The sequence below is a fragment of the Phoenix dactylifera genome, unplaced genomic scaffold, assembly GCF_009389715.1.
Source record: "Phoenix dactylifera cultivar Barhee BC4 unplaced genomic scaffold, palm_55x_up_171113_PBpolish2nd_filt_p 000605F, whole genome shotgun sequence".
Taxonomy (NCBI): Eukaryota; Viridiplantae; Streptophyta; class Magnoliopsida; order Arecales; family Arecaceae; genus Phoenix; species Phoenix dactylifera.
This window is the reverse complement of record NW_024068001.1, coordinates 249,467-269,999: the sequence shown is the minus strand read 5'-3', so window position 1 is coordinate 269,999 and position 20,533 is coordinate 249,467. Positions and strand designations below refer to the sequence as shown.

The following is a 20,533-nucleotide window of genomic DNA, read 5'->3' as shown; positions in this document are numbered from 1 at the left end:
CCCGTGGGTCACATAACCTCCCGGTAACTTAAGAAACCATCCACGCCTTGACCCCACCCCACCACTACCGATAAAAAAACCAGAACAGCTCGTAGAAGGAGAGGGAACGAATGCAGGACCCCCCCCCCCCCCCCCCCCCCCCAAAAAAAAAGAAAGCAAATCAACACCAAAGCCAACGAAGAAAGCCCTTCAAAACCCTCTCGCCTTTTCTCCTCTCTTCGCTCTCTTCTTCTCCGCTCTTTCCACTTTCCCTCTTTATTGGAGGGATTTGAACCCCCTCTCTCTCCACTAGAAACCCTAACCCTAATTGTTCTGTCTGACTTCTTTATCGCTCTCTTTGCTCCGGTCTACGGGGTTTGTTGGGCGAAATCCCTCATCGTTATCGCCATTAAAGAACTCGCAAGGTCTCTTTGTCTGCTCGAAATGGAAGGGGGCGCGGGGGCGTACAATCCGCGGACGCCGGAGGAGGTCTTCCGGGATTTCCGAGGCCGCCGGGCTGGAATGATTAAAGCTCTCACCACCGGTCCCCCCACCCCTCTCTCACTCTCTCCTTCGATTCTTGGCAGGATTTGGTGTTTTCTTGATTAGCTGATTCTTGTTCTGTATGTTGATTATTGCGAATTTTTGTTTCTTTTTCACGTGTTGCAGACGTTGAGAAGTTCTACCAGCAGTGCGACCCCGGTGAGGTTCCAACTTCTATTTTTGATTCGCTCACGCTAGGGTTTCCGGCTTTTAGGGTTGTGTTGTTCGAGTTGTTCCGTTTTGGCATTTAAAAGGCTTTGCCTGCCTTTTTTTCCCTTTGTATTTGTTTTGTGGAGATTTGTTGGACCGGAAAAGAAAATTAAAGATTTTTTGAAAGCACCGCCAGCATCCCCCTTGGTTGCTTTTGTTCGACGCTTTTTGTTTTTGGATTTCGTTTCGTTTTTGGTGTTCCCATGAATTTCAGAAGGATATTTTTCTATATATTGATGTCTTATGCCTCTGAGTTCTTTACTAGGTAACAGTTGGACAACTTCCAGTATTGTTGATAACTTAGGAGGCTTGCCCTTAAATGGACTACTTTTTTTTTATATAGTTTTAAGCTAAAGACTTCGTTCTTTTTGCGCATCAAGTTTGTTCAAAGCAAACAAATTGAGCGCTCGTTATTTTTTATTCTTTTTGGCAAGCTATTTTTTGCTGTATAATGAACAATTTCATAACTCTTCCCAATTTTTAAGTAATTTGTGAATTCAGAATCTTTTTTTTTGTTGGGGGGTGGGGGGGTGGGGTGGGTGGGCAGGTGGTTGGTTGGTTATACACTAAAAGAAAAGGGTTGTTATATAAATTGTTGAACAAGGTTCAATCTATTGGGTTTCGTGGATAATTATTTGGGATGAATGTTTCATGCTAATGCCATGATAATATTGTGGGTACAGAAAAGGAAAACTTATGCTTATATGGACTTCCAAATGAAACATGGGAAGTAACCTTGCCTGCCGAGGAAGTTCCTCCTGAACTTCCAGAACCAGCATTAGGAATTAATTTTGCTCGAGATGGAATGGATGAGAAGGATTGGTTGTCACTTGTTGCAGTCCACAGTGATTCATGGTTATTGGCTGTTGCCTTCTATTTTGGTGCGCGTTTTGGGTTTGATAAAGAATCCAGGTAATTATTTTGTTTTCATATCTTTTTCTTGTATCTGTTTTGATTGTTTTAAGTTGTTCACTCTTGGAGATAGTACCTTCCTGGTTCTTGCTACATTTATGCATCAATGATTTATGTAAAGGTGCATGAAGTAGGAGAATTTTCTAGTTCTAGGGTACATTCAATAGAGAATTTTAGTAGCTAAACCTAGTTCTCTTGTTTCCAGTACATTGATATGATGCATAAGATCTAGATATTTCAGAATAATTACAAATATTTATCATTTTCCAATAGTTTTCTTGTTTCTTTGTTGATCTGATCATGTTTTCATGTTTTGGATTATGGAATTTTGTATTTGCATTTCTTCATCCTACTTATTTGGATATAGCTGACTTTTGATTAAATGATCTTCATGTTTCATAGAATTGCTTATATATGCAAGTATTACAATAGAGATTGCACTACATTCACCTTGTGCAGCTAATATATTGACTACTGGTTTTGCTACCTACCAATAAGAGACCTTTTTTGGATGAAGTAATAGATATCGTTCATCTAGCTGAAAAAACTTCAGCAGCCAAAACCATGCTTAATTTGATATAGAGTTTTAATTGATACTTTCGTGAGAAATGAACTGTTATAGAAGACCAAAAAAAAAAGATAAGCATCTTGGCAGCCTAGACACCATGCTTAATGTTTTTTTACTGATTTTAAGTAGAAAATGAAGCATTCCTTCATGTGTTCTCTTTGGGTATTCTTGATTTGTTATGTATTTAGTTTTTGATTACATTGTCTTTCCTCTTTGTGGTATACTACTTTTGAAATTTGATTATTTGTAATTATTTGTCATTTTGGTCTGAACTTGCTAAATTGTCTTAACATTGTGTGAAGTTACATTTTTATTGCCTGTTCGCAGCCTCGTTCTCTTTTTATGTTTAGCATATTCAGATGTAGATATTAAATTTCACAACAATTTCTGACCAATAATATATTTGGTTAATTAATTGGCATATTATGAACCACGTGCCAAAGAGGGCTTCATGGTGGAAGTCTAATAATTTGGGTCCCAAAGCATTCTTCTCAGTTATGATTGGGAGCCTACAAATTTTGAATCTAAATTCATTATATATTTAGATTTGAGTTCTGTATATGTTTATATGTTCTTGTACTAAAGATTTAGTTAGATGTTTGAGTCAAAGTAGGAGCCATCTACTTTTTTGATTAGCTGGCAACTGTGATTTGTTGAAGGACTATGACTGGCTTTGTAGAAGGTCTCTTGTTGTTGGAATTATTTGGAGCCTCTTTGAATGTGTCTATTAAGTTTTGCTTTTATGTAGCGTGGCCTCTTGTTTTAGTTACATATTGTGTTTAGAGAGTTCTATAGCCTCATAAATGTTAGGAAGCCTCATTTTAATTTTGGGTTGTTTTTATATATTTTTTGGTAAATTCGGGATAAATATTCTGATAATCCAAGGTCTGGGAATTATATGAAAAGATGGAGTAATTTAGAATCAAGAAATAAGTAAGTTTGGTTAAGTGGTTGATGGGAGAAGGTTTTAGAGAAGGAATAATTAAGGAATTAGACAGCTTTTGCATACAGTGGCTGGATACTACGAAAAATCAGATTGGTTTCCAGTTTAATGGCATGCAAAAAAAGGGCTAGTAGGATGGCTGGATTAGCTGTGAAGTTGTAGACTATGCAGTGAAAAAGGCAAGTTTGCTGTCTTTAAAAGAAGGGAAAATGGTAAAGACAGTAATATCCATGGAATCTGATTGGAAATGTCTATATGACAGAAAATTACAGATTTAAGTTGAAAGGGACTAGGAAAAATTGCAGTTTGAGTGGGATTTGCTTGTCAAGCGATGGGTGAAACTAATACTAATGGTTCTATAATTCTGTGATGCTTAATTGGCATCTGCTGGTGTGCGAGTAGCCATAAGGGAGACAGGGTTCATCCATCAAATCTTTTCTGTAGAGGCTATTTAAGTAATCACTTCTCTTACAATTGTGTCTGTAGAGATGCTCTAGGCATTAACATTTGCCAATCAGATGGGACTCGAATGTGACGGTAACTGTGTGGAAGAAGACCATTTGAAATTGATATAAGCAATGAAATAACGGAGAAACCCTTGGAATCTTCAGTAGTAGGTGAAGGAAATAAGACAGATCAGTGGCAGATGGAAAAATTGCATTTTTTGGACATAATGTTAAGGAGTCCTTGCTTATTGTTTTGTGAGAATCATATGCCTGTTATCCTGATCTACAGGGATGGCTTCTTACTTTTTGGAATAACTTGAAGGAATTCTTCCTTCTAACTCTTAAAAAAAAATGGACCAGATGAGACCGAGAAAGGTTCTCTTCTGAGCAATAAACAGAAACTGGCATTCATTCACTAGCAAGGGAGTATCTTTGTAGAGAAAAAATGATAGACAGATTTCCTTGCATGCAGTAGTTGCTTTAGTGGAATATGGAGATTGATGGATGTTATGGATATCTTAACACATTGGATGTAAAGCAATGGAGCTGTTAAATATGTTGGCTATGGCTGGGTCTTCTAGCAATGACCTTTGGGTTGGAGTATCTATTAATAATTTGTGGCACGTAATGCCTTTCTGTATCCTGTTGGTTTTCAGTCATATGCTTTATATCTCCTTCATTAGCTTCCTTTTTTTTGTGCATTTTGCTTGTCTAGTAGCTTGAAACTTTGCTTAACTTTGATGTGCAAGTGATGGGTGACTTGATCTATGCTGAATAGGGATATCATTTTACTACATCTCTTCAATAATTTATCTTTTATTGACGTCCTGCAAGGTTTTTTCTTCTACTACTTCTAACTTGGAAACTAGTAGGGAAGCATTTTGAACTTACGCGTGAAGAAATTGTTTGACATTTTCATTTGTTGTTGGAATTGATTTTATAGGAAAAATAGTAATTTTCTGTGAGGACTTGGTAACTAGAATTGCCAGTAGTTGATAGCACATTGACATTGGTTAGTTTCACTACTGGTGACTAAAGTTCCTACTTCCTATTGAGTCATGACTAAATTACATCTTCTTTCTTTTCTTTTTTCCTTTGCTTATAAGACCTTATGCTTGATGCAATAGCTTTTGGCTAGGAAATCTCAGTATGTAAATCTTTATGCAATCGCATTTTTTGTTGCCCCTTTAGGCTTAGATTCAATGAGTCATGTTGAACTGTTTATTTGTTTATGCATATGTGCTCTTCTTTCACAGCCAATAATTTCTTCACCTATTAAATGCCTCATTTGATTTTTTTTTTTTCTGTTGTTGATGTATTGAGTATTTAGTTTCTACATGTCACTACTCACCTCATTGATGCTAGCTTGTCTTTAAGAGTCCTCTATCAACATGATCACAGGATGTACTTTTATAAATTTCTTGGCAAATGACACATGAAGTTTGCATGCATGACTATCAACATGATGCTTGTTTGTCTTTAAGAGTCCTCTATCAACATGATCACAGGATGTACTTTTATAAATTTCTTGGCAAATGACGCATGAAGTTTGCATGCATGACTATCAAATATTCTAATATTGACAGGTTTGATGCTTTGTATGTATGGTGTTCATTGTGAAAAAATATTCCTTATGTGTGACAATCTCCATGTTCCGTAAGGATATTTCCAATGTTATGATGCCCCTGATCTCTAGAGATATTGGTCAAGTTTAAGATACTGATCAGGTTTGACGTAATGTGTTTTTGGTATAAATTTCATGTGGCCATTGTATTATTACATATTATAGACACATTTCTTTCAAACTTTCAATCCACACACCTGATATAAATGTTGTTTCGAATCATTGTTTCCAAGAGAAGAACATAAGCCAAATCCGTAATATTGATCCCTTACATATATGTCTTAAATAAATGTTAAAATATCAAGTTCATGTTACCTTCTTTAATCGTATTATATAAAATCTTGCCGTGTCATATCTTTTGTGTGGCATATTTTAGATGTATATACTTGTTATGTTATACTATAAGTTAAAAATATCATTTATGATTGCATGATTTGGATAGACTTGCTAAGTTTCTCTCCTCTTGCTATTGTGTATAAACTATAAAGTGAAAGTACATATAATATATAATGGATGTGTAGTTACCTTTTCATGTAAGTTAATTTAATGGGTTTAGACCATATAATTTCTGTATGCTTCAGTTATGGCTTCTTTTAGATTTATTAAGATGTTAAAATAGGGAGTTTTCATTCTGTGCTTCTAAAGGTTGCATGCTGATCATGAGAGGTTTTTTGTAACTTTATTGTATTAATTCTTGATCTTATTGATAAGTTAGTGAATATGGATTTCTGATGATTTGATTCTGGTGAAGTGGATGGATATGGATTTCTGTAGATTTGATTCTGGAGAAGAGGTTTGACAGCTAATGCTTTAAAAAAAAAACCATGACAGGAAGGTCATCAATTTGTTGATTTTGGGATTTGATATGGGGAAAGGGATGATTATCAGGTGATCATTGGGATAAGTAGGACTTTAAGAAAGAGACTAATATGTCGTTTTTAGGTTTTTTTTAATTTGGATACTTGTAAATTAATAGAGTTTGAACTGTAAAGCAGAAGAAGCCCTAGAAGTTCTGGTAGGGTATGATAGGAGGATGATTAAGGTTTTGAGACATATCTTGGATCAGGTTTTCACTGGCTTTAGGGAAGACTCAAAAAAGTATGTAAAACAAAAAGAATAATATGTAAAACAAAAGAATAGGATTGTGGATATCAGAGGGGTTGCTACTTCTGTCATATCTTGAAAGCCATCACTCAACGGCTCTTATGAGTTATCATTAAGAGAGGAGTAAATCTTCACCTTACTTAGAAAGGTGGAAACCCTTGAGAAATCTGTTTGCAAAATTGATTGTTTCATATGATTCACAATAATGGCCTCATATATGCAGGCCTGCATGGCACCAACCTGTTGGAATCCAATAATAAGTATGTATCCTTTATTTTGAAGAATGAAAAGAAAAAGGTTTGATTGCTTTGGTGACCTCTAGTAAGCTTAGCTGGTGCCTAATCTAGAAAATGTTTTTGGTAGCAGTTTAGATTCCCATGCAACCTTACATGTTGAGGCACTTAAACCACTCTGTAATTGGTCATAATTCTGGGACTTGTAACTGAAATGAACTTTTTGGCATTATACCTAGTCAAAATGGGAGTCATACAATCTAAATAACTTACACGATCATGATCTTATTCCCAATAAGAGTTGCATAATCGCTTGAAAACTCCTGCTGGTTGGCTACTTTATTAACCCTATTAGCCAATGTAAGAAGTACAATAAATAAGAAATTTTACAAAATATGACCTGCTTTTAGATTCTTGAAAACTTGTGCGGGGGTGGAATTATTAGATAGAAATACAGGCATCGATCAAATGATTGAATCATCATGTGATTGATCTTTGTAATTAAATGGATAAGATTCCTCCTTGTAAAATTTTTAGTACTGTGATCTTGGTGAATTACCAATTTCTTTGTTGTATGATCAGGGTAAGGAAAAGGCGCCCTTAAGGTGATAGAACCCATATTGCCTGAGGCACAAGGTGCCCAAAAGGCGCCTGCCTAAAGAAAGTAGCACACCGGTTCATGAAAAGTTAAATAAGTGCACCAGAAGTACCTGCTATTTGTATCCAAAGCAACACAAACATTATTTCAACATCTAAATCATAAGTAACATTGGATATAATGGTCCACATCTTTCAAGACATCACATCAAAAAACCACTTTCCATACCATGCTTTTGAGCGAAAGGTATCAAATATAGATTACCGGAGATCCTAAAATAGCTTAAAAATTCAAATATGACAACAAAATACCACTTCCCAAACCATTTTTGATGTTTTTAAACAAAACATAACCAAAATAAAAAAGTAAACCATAGAGCATCCTAGAGTAACCTTTTATTTATAAGGGCTCTAATAGAAAGAATAGGCAAAAAGGGAAAAGAAGTATAATGCCGGACATTGCATTTGCATCGCCTGGACACCTCTCACTTTGTCCCTTGTGCTCACCTAGGTGTCACCTTACCAAAAATCACCTTGACCAAGGATTGTCGAGGCACTCAAAGGTCTATTTGCCTCCTGCAGCACCTAGGCGATTGCCAAAGTGCCTTTTACGACATTGTTTATGATGTTGCAACTGCTGTACATCTTTTCTAGCAATCTTTGTTTCACTATGATGCACAACGGCTTGGGTTTAGGATAATAGATAATGACATGTGCAATGCACGTGGAGAGCTATGATCAAAATTCTTTTATTTATTTTTGAAAATACATATTTTATGAGAGGGTAAGAGAGGAAGTGGCTGCTGAGATTTGACTTCTAACCCGTATGGGGATTTGGGAGATGCATGCAGTAACTTTTTTTCCCCAAAAATAAAAAATGCCCATTAGGCTTCAGCATGCAGTAACTTTTGTTGCTAACTTGGTCCTCTAAGAAAGAAATTGAAGAGAGAATTTTTCTTCCTCATGCTTATCACTTGAGGAAACCGTGGAATGTCCAACGGACGACTGATGGTTGCTTAAGAGTTCCCAGTATACAGTAAGAAATTTTTGTGATGGAAGGTGTGGAGGGCATTATTTGGAATATGATGATGTAGGAGTTACTGATAATCTCAGTATGGAAGCAATTTGCTTCCTCTATTACCTTCAAAAAAAAAAGACAATTCCAGTATAGCTACTTTGATGGCTGGAGCTATAATTGCTTGAGACAGGCTTTTGAAAATAGATGTTGCAACTGTCTGCGTTGAGCTTTGGCACTAGGGCACTGGATAAGATGCAGCCTACCACAATGTGAGGAAGTTTGGATTGTTGGGATCCTTGTAGCATAATATTTGTGTATGGAAAAGAGTTGGTAAGAGAGATGATGAGATCTTACATACCAGCAGAAGTAGAAGTTAGGAGATGAGACTTTTCCAGTGGATATTAGATACAACTTCATAGTATGCTTATGCAAATTTAGGCTTGGATGAACGCTAGAAGGTTCCAGTGAAAGTCTATGGATTATATTAGAAATGTTGAGGCATTTAAAGTGTTGCAGGGCGCAAGACTTTGGATTCTGCAAAGCAAATAAATCTGCTTTCCTGATCAATCTATCAAAGTTATGGATGATGCTGAGTCTATATAGTAAATCATGGTCAATGAATCTGGTGGTAATGTGGTGCTTAATACAGTCTTTGATTTTTAATGTGTTTGTAGATTTTATGGGGCTGCAGAGGATTGGATTTTTTATTTATTTGATTGTGCATACAGTGAAAGGGTTAGGTTTGAATGAATGTGTGATATGAGAACTAAAAGCTTAATCTAATTAGATTTTAAAACACTGGTGGGGTCGTGGGAGGTTGCAGCGCTCATGACAAACTCTTGTGTGACTTGCCATGCTTAACCCTCTGCTTGTATAAAATCTATCTTCATATCTTATGTGCCTTCTTGAATCTTATGAGAAATCTGACATGCAAACTATATGTCTTCCTTCCAAGCTAAAATTTTATTAGAGGGCTCATTTTCTATTTTAAGATCTTTCATACAATCAATGTTTTGGAAATGTAAAACATTTGATTAACATCTATTCCTTAATATTTGACTAAACATTGTCAGATTTTTCAATACAAAAGGTGGTTATGATGTTGAGAACCAAATTGGCTTTATAAGACTAATATATTTTGTATGCATCCCCCATAAACGTACATATGTACGTTATATGTACATATATATTTGCATGTGTTTGTGTATTTCTGTGCCAGATAAGAAGTCTACACGACTTTTAAGACACATGGTCATGAAATTGGCTTCTTATATGACTTTTTATGGAATGAGGCTTTTGTGTCCTACGTTCCACTGTCCTTATGGTACACTACAGAAACCATTTTTCTTCTATGGATGTCAAATTCCCTAATAGAATTTCTCCATATCATCAAGTCTTCCTCTACACCAAACTATTAAAGATCTTTCTGATAAGTTTTCTTACTTTTTACCTCCATGATTCACATTCCGTATACACAGTTTCCTTCTCAAGGAGTAATCTGCCATTCCTTACCTTTTTATTATCTTCTTTTTCTCCGAAATACCGTGCCCTCAGTCAACCTTTGTCTCTGTTTAATATGCTGATCGCTTTCATCATGCATCCTCTCCAATTGAATCTTGATTTCATTATGGTACTACGAGACAGGATATGGTGGGCTTCTCAAAGAGCTCTTTACTAGAGGGAAGGAGGCAGCTACGTAGTGTCATACTTAGGATTGTTGTAATTTGAAAATGAGATCGCAAGATTCTTATAGGAGCAAAACATGAAAGGACTTTTCAGTAATTTGAAGGATTACTAATTACTCTTTTGCAGAGCATACTTGAAGTGGTGGAGGATTTAAGTGCCTTATTTATCGTTAGTATACCTAAAGGAGAAGGAAGAAGTGATTCCAGATTTGCTGTCTCATTATTTAGGTCATATATTTTTTAGGGCTCAATTCCACCTGTCCGTACAAAAAATGAGGAAAGGAAAAAGGAAAGAGAGAGTTAAGGAAGCAACTGCTTTGTTTTCCTTTCTGTTTCTGTTATTGCTCAAATATTTGGCGCAATAATCCGATGTTTGAGAGTGCTGTCTAAGCACAGGAACCTCGAAGCTTAGCTATGTGATGTAAAATCAAATTTTATATATGTTGCAGAACAGCAAACATTGAAACCTTTCATCTGCCCTTAACCCAAAGTTCTCAATGCCCTAGATGCCCTATAATCCTTCAGTTTCATTTCAAGGGCCACCTAAGTTGCACCACTCTGGACTTCAAGTGCAAGGCCAGGTTAATTGAATTACACATTTCATGGGTTAAAAAATGTTTTGGATGAAATTGTCTATACAGTTCCATCTGCTAATTAGATTGGTAAGTTTCTTGTCTCCTTGACTCCCGCATTTCTGAGATTTATTATAAAGGTGTCTGATCTGACAAATGATGCCCCTTTTTTGTATTTCCCAATTGCTTTTTTGCCCACCTTCATTCTCAATTGCAACATGCTCACAAGATGGGAAAATTAAATCAAAGTTTCCGAGATGTGATATTCATTTTCCTTCCAAAAAAAGATTCTAGGTTGTCTCTAGTTGGAGATTGATAGGTGCAAATTTATGGCATGTTAGGTATCCTTGTACTTTCTACACCCTATCCTCCTTACCATGCTAGTGGACCCACTTCCTATTGTTGCTCCAAGCATAAATCGCCATGTGGATTATACCTTTTAAATCTTGCTATAGTCCTTTTACCTTTTTGTTCATCTTTTATCTTGAAGTAGTCTTCAGCTTCCCACACTGACTTTTATGTTGGCGAACAGCATTTATAATTTCTTGGTCTTCTTATATAATCTAATTCTTTTTTTTATACCCTGTTATTTTGCTTGTCATGTCTTGGTGCATTTTATTTGTTTATATCATTAGGGTGGACTGATGAAATTCTGTTTTAACTGTTGCATCTAATAGTATTGCTTCACGGTATATGAACTACTAGAGGAGTTCTCTGTTACGACTTGCATAGGATATAGTTGGTTTCTAATATATATTAGACTGCTGGACAACTAAGCTATATAGACAGGTATATAGAAGTCTCTATGAAGGTGTTGGATTTTCCCTCCACACTGACCTCCAAACAGCCATTTTGCCCATGGCCTCGCATCATTCTAATTTCTAGGTGTTACTTTTCTTAAAGTCTGACTATTCATAAGCTCATGGAATGAGTGCACAAGGGCTCTGCTGATAGGAGATTTAGATCTCGTATAGAAAGTACTATGCTTGCGTCTAGAAGATAGCATTGTCTGCTGAAGGAAATTCTGTTATACCCAGCTTCATGTGATGATATTAAATAAAAAAACGGTGTATCTATTCTAAACACTTCTACTCCAAATTATGATGGAAACTGCTGGTAGTTGATATATTTTTCTTTCGGGGCTGAAATTACAGGAAGCGACTCTTCCAAATGATAAATGGTCTCCCCACTATATATGAGGTTGTGACAGGAACTGCCAAGAAGCAATCAAAAGAAAAGCCCAACAGCAGCAGCAAGAGCAAGTCTGGCTCAAAGGTGAATATGAATGTCTCGCATCATTGTTGTCCATTTCTCAAAACCATCACAATTTATTTTTCCTCCTTTTTGGCATATTGGTTCTTTATTCTACTTTCAGCCATCACGTCAGTCTGAGCCCCATACAAAGGCCCCAAAGATGCCTCCACCAAAAGACGAGGACGAGAGTGAAGGAGAAGATGAGGAGGATGAAGAAGAGCATGGGAACACGTTGTGTGGTGCATGTGGGGACAACTATGCCAATGATGAATTCTGGATTTGCTGTGACATTTGCGAGAGATGGTTTCATGGCAAGTGTGTCAGGATCACTCCTGCTAGGGCTGAACACATCAAGCAGTACAAATGCCCTGCTTGTAGCAATAAGAGGGCCAGAGCATGATGGAACTGGAAAGCTTGTGGTTGTTTTAGAGATAGGGGCGGTAAAAATACAAAGGGGGGGAACCATTTTGGATGCAGCAGTGAACAAACCTGCGTGCTTGAGTCTTGATCTCAGTTTAGACTTGATTTAGTCATATTGGACATGTTCTTGTTGATAATTGGTGTCTATTTAGTGTCAACAGCCGGTAATTGGTGATGTTTCTTTTATGACCGAACACTTTCTTAGCTAATCTAGTAGAGTGCTTCCTTTGGCAGACCTTTTCTACTGCTTCAGGACCTCTGATTTCTTTCTTGGCTATTTGATCAGTAGTCTTTTGCATGCTTTTTTGGAAGGAAAATCATCAGTTATCAGGAGTTCCAAGGAATGCATCCTAGTCAATGTGGTGGGACAGCCTCCGAGTTGGCCAGCTTAAATCTGTAAAGTTTGTATAAATGATCGCTCCTTTACTATGATTCTTTAAACTATTAGAGTATTTCAAAAGTTGTTTCTTTTCTTCTCATCGTTGAGTACGACTAATCACCTCCAGGTATTGCAAGATTTGTTTACAATGAAATTCATTGTGGACGAATTTTAAGACTGGTTCTATTGCCTTTTAAGCCAGTTTTTATCAGCATGCACAACTTTATGAGGCTTTTCCTTTCATAAGCTTCATGCAAGCCAATAAAATAGGTGACAAATTATGAAAAGCAAATTTGCTACTTAATTAATTGCAAAATGTTCTAGGATGGCATGCGTATGGCACATGATGGAGGAAGGCATCCGGATGCAACTGTGACAGATTGAAATTTTTGAGAATGTAATTTTCGATGTAGGATATAGTATTCGCTTTTGCTTCTCTAGATGTTGACTTCTGTTCGAGTTTTATCAATGCTATGTCGCGGCTGATTAACGATCTATTTAACGTGCATGGAATGTGTTTCTTCAAATTGATTGAAGGTGCTTTTTTCTTTAAAGGTAGAAAGAAGCCACAAGACCACCATCAAAATAATGAGAACCTTGAAAAGTAGGTCTTTAATTCAAAGAGCAATGTATGTATGGTTAGTACTTTTATTGCATATGGCTTTCAAGATTCTCCTCAGATTAGTTACTTTACCCAATTGGTTCCCCTTTCTACATCCCCTCCGCTCACCTGCTCGCTGAGAGTTACTTAGCATGTTTGCAGCATCAGGCCACCCCTCCTTTGCGCAATTATATTGTAATAAATTCTTGCAGTTTTAGAATTTCCAATCCGCCATGAATGCTCCAGTGGTTGCCATCTGAGACGCTGCTGCGCAAGCATTTGTTTGACTCTCGAGCTAATTCGGGTTGGACCAGGTATATTAATTTGGCCTCTTTATCCATCTACTAGACTCAATTACCAACAGGAAATTTAACGATGAAGGAACATCTTTTATTAACCTTTTGAGATCGATTGAGTGGAAGGTTGAACAGAAAAATTGATCCATCTAGCAGTTGTTTGCGTATTCTTGCAGAAATATTCTGCACAAACCGGATCTGCAAGCCTACTTAGCCTGCAATCTTCCAAAGACCATCCATCCTCAGATCACAATCTAAATCTCAGTTCGGTGGACCAAGTCTGCAGGAGGAATCATTACTCCCACAAGATTCAACATGCGCCACATCCAAATAGGCTTCTCGATGTTTGAATTCAGTAGGAAATCCAGTCTAATTCTGTTAGATTATCCGAATAGACTCCGAGTAGGATTTCTTTTTCCCTCGTTTCTTGGATAATGTAGAATTGAGTTTTATTTGTACATGTGGAAGAGACCCAACCCTCAGCATGCTATTTATTTAGATTTTAGAGTCCCCTCTTAAAGCATGGAATATGGCCTCGCATGGCCTAGCCCTGCCAAAATGGTTGGACAAAGCTTTACAGTTGGAGTGTTTTCTGTCCTGGTTCTTACCTTCATCTAATTCTATCATCTGTCCCTGAGTTACCACCAAGAATAATTTAATTAATTTGATGGATGGTCTGGCCCCTGCTCAAGTCACCAAAAGAAGAGATTAGGAACCATTCTTACTTGGGTAGGGCCGAAGTACAATCAAATTCAAGTATGGTTTGAGCCCTTGGAATTAGAATGTTGGCTCGCACAAAGTAGGCTCTTTGCTTCCCGGAAAATTTGTACCACCAGAGGAAATGAGTTCTCGCCAATGGGGCTAAACAATCTGCTAATTGGTGGATGCATGATGGAAGTCAGAAGATGGTTCAGACTTTTGAAACGAAGCTTAACTGATTTCAGCACGAGGTGGGATTTAGTTCATAGATAAGCTTCATTCCAAGCTCTTTTTCCTTTTTTTTTTTAATGAGGCGAATGTATCATATATGCCTAGTATAAATACATCCAATAAAATTGGAAAACAAAATATCGAGCAGTGCAGTAGGAATGGCTAGGGTACAATGCAATATAAATGATTTCAGCATAAGGTGCGATTCTGTTCATAACTAAGCTTCATTCCAAGCTCTTTGATGTGCATCTAGTCAAGGACAATTGTCCCTGTTATCTCTCCTCAAAACAAAGAAGCTTAGATCCCCAATGTCGACCTCCTTGAATCCCTTTAGCTTAAAACCTACTGCTGAAGGCAGTGGCAAATAAGGCTCCTGAAAACAGCCTAGTCTATTAGTACAATGCTTGTTTGAAGAAATGTTTCTACTCTTTGGGTCCTACTTACATCCTTTGTGTGTGAGCCGCCGATTTACCAAAAAAAAAAAAAAAAGTTTCTAGCAGCTCTGGTGGAAACTTTTCCAGCAATTGACACAGACAGCATAACATAAATCTTGATCTCTCCTGGTCTCTCACTAGTCACTTCGCATGACTCATTCTGGTGACTTTATCTTACTATAAAACTGCACCACTCCTTGTTTACATTATTGTCCTCATTAGAAGCATTAACCAACTAGATTAGTAGGTCATTAGCCAAGTTTCAAGTGTCCTCATCTGTTTTAATCAAAAGTTCCCAATTTACAGACAGGTGAAGAAACAAGTTGTACTCACTAACCATCCAAACTGAAGCTAGTAGTTCCTTAGCTATGTTAAAATGAAAATTAATAACAGCAACAATAACAATATCAGTTAAACAAAAGCCACCTTTCCACTCGCAAGACACAATAGCCCATTAACCAAACATGCTAAAGAGGAACAGGAAACCATTTTTAGGTATCCATTTACATAATTTCCTACTCCTCATGAAATAGCCGTGTTTAGACCAAGAATCCAATAAGGTTAATTATAGTAGATGCATGGCTTTCCTGTTGTCGAACTCTCCCCTTCAGTTGGCAAATCATCAGCGACAGTTGCTGACCGGTTGTCAGGCCCCACAAAGGAGAAGGTAGAAGAAGCTTGCGAGTCTTCTTCGTCGAATTCGACCCACACCGTGCTTATCTTTGTTTCTAGTTTTTGAGAAAATAGAGGCAACTTAGTTTCTTGCACTGCGCACTCTTCTTCTCTGCTCCTTCCCGTCAACTTAGCATCCTCAAATGCAACCGAAACTGTTTTATTGTGCTTGGCGGGCAAGAACTCTTCCATTGATGAAATCTGCGCGGCCGTAATAATTCGAACAGAAGGGTAGTCCAAGTTCTTGCCCACTATGGCTCTCTTGCAGTTATCGTAGAATTCATGAAGTTGGGGGGTTTGGCTGCAAGCTTTCTTAAGGATGTCAAGAGCTAAGACTCTTACGGATTCCTCAAGATCAAAGAAGGAGCTCACCACAATCTGTACCCCCTCACAGAAGCTGTCATAGACTCGGAAGCTCTCTCTCAAGATTATGCAGACAGCTGACTGCGTCACACGGCTCATGCATGAAATGTCCACCGGCAAACAGGCCATGACCCGGTCGAGAAACACTTGGCATTTCATCAATCTACGCAAGACCGATTCAGCTGCCTCCTCCTCATAAGACTGGAAGCTGGAGCGTGATGGTCTAACTGGCTCCAGCATACCAGCTTGGTTTATGATCCATCCCAACCTTTCTTCAAGAAACAACGAGTAGTTAAGGAGAAAGGTGTGAGAGAAGTCTGGAGCTCCTGCACACCATGATAAATCCAGTCGGAGGTCTCTGGAAGACCATGAGCTGCGTAAATCTTGCTCGAAGTAGCGGTCACCCCCGCGAAGGAGACGATGGAGTAGAACAAGGGTCTTGAGAGCTTCCACTGGGTCTCGCGCAGTCTCGAGCTTCATAGACATCCTTCTTGCAAGGAAGGTGATCGACCCAGGAGCATTTGAGACTATGAAGAGAATCTCATGTACATACTTCTCATCGATGGGTACGTCGTGGTGGTCGGTGCACCGTACAATGGCAGCCTCTATGTCGGAGAGAATCTTCTGATTAGAGATCACAGCTCTATTACTGGTGCAATGGTCTCTGAGTGACCCGAGAACTGCCCAAAGCTTGTCCTTCACTTTCATCACTATCTTGCCAGTGTCCAGAGGTGGGAAGAAGTTGCAGGAGATTTATACATACATGCACTCATAGGGGAGAGAGAGTTTACAGGGATGGAGAAGGAGAGATTTTGACAGGAAGACTTGGATATCACCCATATATACCACAAAGGCCTTTGATGCTCGCTTGACTCTATGGAGTAAACACTCATGTCGTCCTCACAGGAAATTTGAATGAATTCTTTCTCCTGACGAAGAAATCTATGGTGGTGTCTTATGACTAGAGAAAAGATGGCGCCGAGCCGAAAAGTATCCAATTAGCTATTTGTTATATATTCCTGGGTCAACGCTTTTGTGACCTTGGTGGGAGAATCCCATCCTCTGCGAATAGGATTCCCATGCATCAAACCCTTGCCCGATTGGCAACCTCACAATGGGTTTGACTTATTGCCCTTTCTCTCCCTGGATTCCTACATCAACATCGACAGCATCTTGTAGGGAACGAAAAGAGAATAAACTTGATGTTGTTTAGTTCCCACTTGAATAGAAGTAGAAACAAAGGTGGTCATGGTATTCCATACCACAATATCCTTAACTAGCTCTCTCCCTTTCTCTCTCTCTCTCTCTCTCTCTCTTCCCTCCATCCCTCCCCCTCTCTTCCTCCCTCTCTCTCTCATTGACACACAAACACATGCACACATACGCACACAGACATCTGCCATGGGAGCTTCTATAACACTATGACCCGTAGAACTTGTCAAACTTTATCCCCTGACAGCTTAAGAAGAGCATTTGAGGGGGATACGATCGAGCTTGATAACTAGCTTAGAATGCATCATGTCGACATATTCTAACAAGATGCTTAAGAATAACTAATGCATTTTCTCTTTCTTCTTTTCCATTGTCTCATGGTGCCATAACAAAGTCCATTATATATGGATGGATGAACCAATTGAATTGCGAAAACTGGGACTTCTTTTTTGTTTTTTGTTGAATGGAGCGAAAAGTGGGATATGAATATAAATATTGAACAGTCTGAGCAAATGATTCAATTAAAAAGGTGTTGGGATGAAAAGGAGGAAGTTGTAGGATGCCTGCCATTAAACAACACCTTTGCAGCTTGTGCGGTTGCTCCTCATATTAAGACTGACATGCTCTTCACAATGTGTTATGTGCTAGGTAAAGGATAACGGGTGTTGATTGATATGGAACCTGAAGGAGTCTGAGAGAGATTAAGTTTGTATGAAGGACCGAATGCATTCAACACATTAGTATGCAAGCAAAAACAACTTTTGCACTTATAATGTAGCTTATCGTTCAAGTAAAATTCCTTCTTTTCTTGTCCTCTTGACAGATTCTTCTTCTATGTACTTCACTTGTTTTTCTCCCTGAAGCCTGCTGTCTATCCTTGAGTTGTCAAGTGGAGAATGTGTGAGTTCATGAGAAGTCAAGAAGGACCGTTGAGAAGAGAAAAATATGAAAAATGTAAGAGAAATATCAAAAATAAACTGTAGGGAGGTGCAAGGCGTGCGGACCATGCGGGCGTGTGTTTTGTCCTATATATCGGTTATTCGTTGAGAAATTTTTAGGTACTTATACATGATCAAGAAATTCAAATAATACCTTCCGGCTAGCCTTTTTGAGTGAGGTCTTACGTTGTAACAAATGGTATCAGAACGAACTCGACCCATAGCCCATGTGAACTACAAGAATACGAGTTCATAGATCAAGGAACCCAAATAATACCTTCCGGTTAGGCTTTTTAGATGAGATCTTGAGTTATGACACAAGATATAAGAATAAAAGCCATTGCAACATTAAATTTCCAGTGGATTGCTCCACAAAAAAAAAAAAAAATGAATAGTGATTTGAAATGTCACACTTTCAGTCACCTTTGCTAACCTAAGGGAAAAAAAATTACAGAAAGAAAAATGTGTTTATCCTCAGCCTTTTTAAATCTCCATGGTGATCTTTGATTCATCTCTTGAGGCCAAAAAAGGGACATACTTCTTTTCTTAATAGCTCAAAGGGATTTTGTAAAACTTCAGCTATCTTTGAATCAGATGCTCGAGAAAAGTGGCATCAACCTGAAGTATTATACCCATGAGAAGCTAGGTTGCATCAATTGAGACGTGTAGATGGGTCCTGATGATAGAATTTGTTCTTCCTTGTGGGTAATTGTATATACATCAAGGTAATGGAGAGGGGATATTAAGTGGAATGGAGGATGGTGTTAAAAATGGCTTCAATGCCAATGATGCTCTAGAATTCTCGCATACATAGAAACTTCCTGCTTTTGGTCGTGTCAATCATATTTCTTGTAACTGCTTCGAATGTTCTTGGAGCATTAGACATGACATCTAAACGCATGCTATCCACCAAAAGAGCATAGGACAACGTTCGAGGCTGAGAACGCTCTGAGGGCCCACTCAAATGAGCACTGAGGTGAATCCATAGAAGTTGAGGGACACCCACTTCGTCACTATACCACATCATATTAATATGTTGAAGGTCTCTTTGGGGTTTAAATGTACTAAGAGTCACCAAAGCTAATTGAGTAACAAACATTATATATGCTGGTTGTATAAAGGTTGGGTTGGTCATCTGATGTATTTCAAGAAGGCCCCTAGTAATAGAAAAATAAGCACACTGTCCTTAGATCAATCTCCTTGAGAGTATTTGTGATGTCAAATTGTTAAAAGACATAAGTTTCTTATCATTCAACATAGTGCATCCCCACTATTGGTCCACTTAGCCTATGGTTCACCTCCTTTTTTTCCCCCCCTAAATTACTATAAGTGGATAGACATCAAATAAGATGTCCTAAGAATTTATCACACATGATTGTTTGTGTCACAACCAAGGACCCCATCCAAAATGGCTAGTTGAAAGATATATTTTCAGTTTCTTAGTCTTGCAAAAGTATGCAAAATATCTCTAGCAAATAACCGATATAGGACTAAATATAGGCCCGCATGGATCCTCACATACCCCTTTTTTTAAGCCATGGCGTCTTCGTCAGACTAAGGGTCCAAATCCATTTAAATCTAATCATAAGTAACGTGATCGGCCCATGGCCAACTTTAATGAGTCTGTATTGCAGTGTCCTCTAGTCTACATGGACCATGGGCCGAGTCTGCTCTAATATCATTATCACAAAATCCAAAATCTTACTCTATAAGGCTAGAGTAAGATATTTCTAGCGAACAATCGATGTTCGACTAAACATACATCCGTACAGATCCTCACAGTTTGGCTAGATAAATAATGCAAATCATACTTAAGTTGGCATATGATCACCTGCAAACAGCGGAAATTCAGATGGATAAAACCCATTAACCATATTGCAATTCTATCTTTGAGATACTCACAGCAAAGTTAAGCATCATCAATACTAGATTAGGCTTCATTAGAGGGCCTCACATGCTTCTCCAAAGGCTATTATTGCCTTTTGGATTAAACCCAAAGGCCCTTGTCTTCTTCCCAATTTCCATAGGCGATGGGAGGAATGGGGCCCGCCCCCTCAAGTTTCTATGGACAAGAAGCTGTAGTCTTTGCTGTTGCCCATTTGAAATGCCACCACTAGTCTTGGTTTTGCTCTCACATGGCAGGTGAAATCATGAAGTCAAAGATGTCCCCAATAATTGTACCAAAAAGAAAAAAAAATCCCCAAGACCATAATTGTCTTCTCCCACCTTTAACCTTTATTCAGTCTCATTTCATCCCAATTGCGAAGGTACCATCAATCAAGGAGAAGCAGAGACGGGGGTATTAAAAATGGATGAGTTGAAGGAAGCAGTGGATTAAAGAGCAATTGAGCTCCTTCAAACCAGTGATAGGATGACAGCACCTAGGCTAACCAAGAGAATTTGTTGAAAGTTAGGTTGATAATGGTGCATTTTTAATCACTAACAGGACTTTCTTTTAAACATCCATCTTAATCACTAAAAATAATCATAGTCATAGTTCAACAGTTTGATCTTACTTTGTTAATCAACTGAATGCCGTCAAGATGCTCTCATTCTGAAAAATTATATACTTGCAAGGAATGAAATTTCTGACTGGAAGA

At 38.1% G+C, this 20,533-nt stretch overlaps 2 protein-coding genes across 2 annotated transcripts; one reads left to right on the top strand and one right to left on the bottom strand.

Annotated features, from left to right (window-relative positions):
• The first annotated feature begins 126 nt into the window (after positions 1-126).
• LOC120106688 (PHD finger protein ALFIN-LIKE 8-like) lies at positions 127-12,385 on the top strand. The gene is made up of 5 exons (XM_039119726.1): positions 127-523; positions 649-681; positions 1,416-1,644; positions 11,589-11,709; positions 11,810-12,385. Exons 1-5 carry the CDS (start codon positions 424-426, stop codon positions 12,086-12,088), a joined length of 762 nt encoding a protein of 253 aa, XP_038975654.1. The 5' UTR covers positions 127-423; the 3' UTR covers positions 12,089-12,385.
• Positions 12,386-15,309: 2,924 nt separating this feature from the next.
• LOC103701707 (putative clathrin assembly protein At1g33340) lies at positions 15,310-16,491 on the bottom strand. The gene has a single exon (XM_008783872.2). It carries the CDS (start codon positions 16,489-16,491, stop codon positions 15,310-15,312), a length of 1,182 nt encoding a protein of 393 aa, XP_008782094.2.
• Between the last annotated feature and the right edge of the window lie 4,042 nt (positions 16,492-20,533).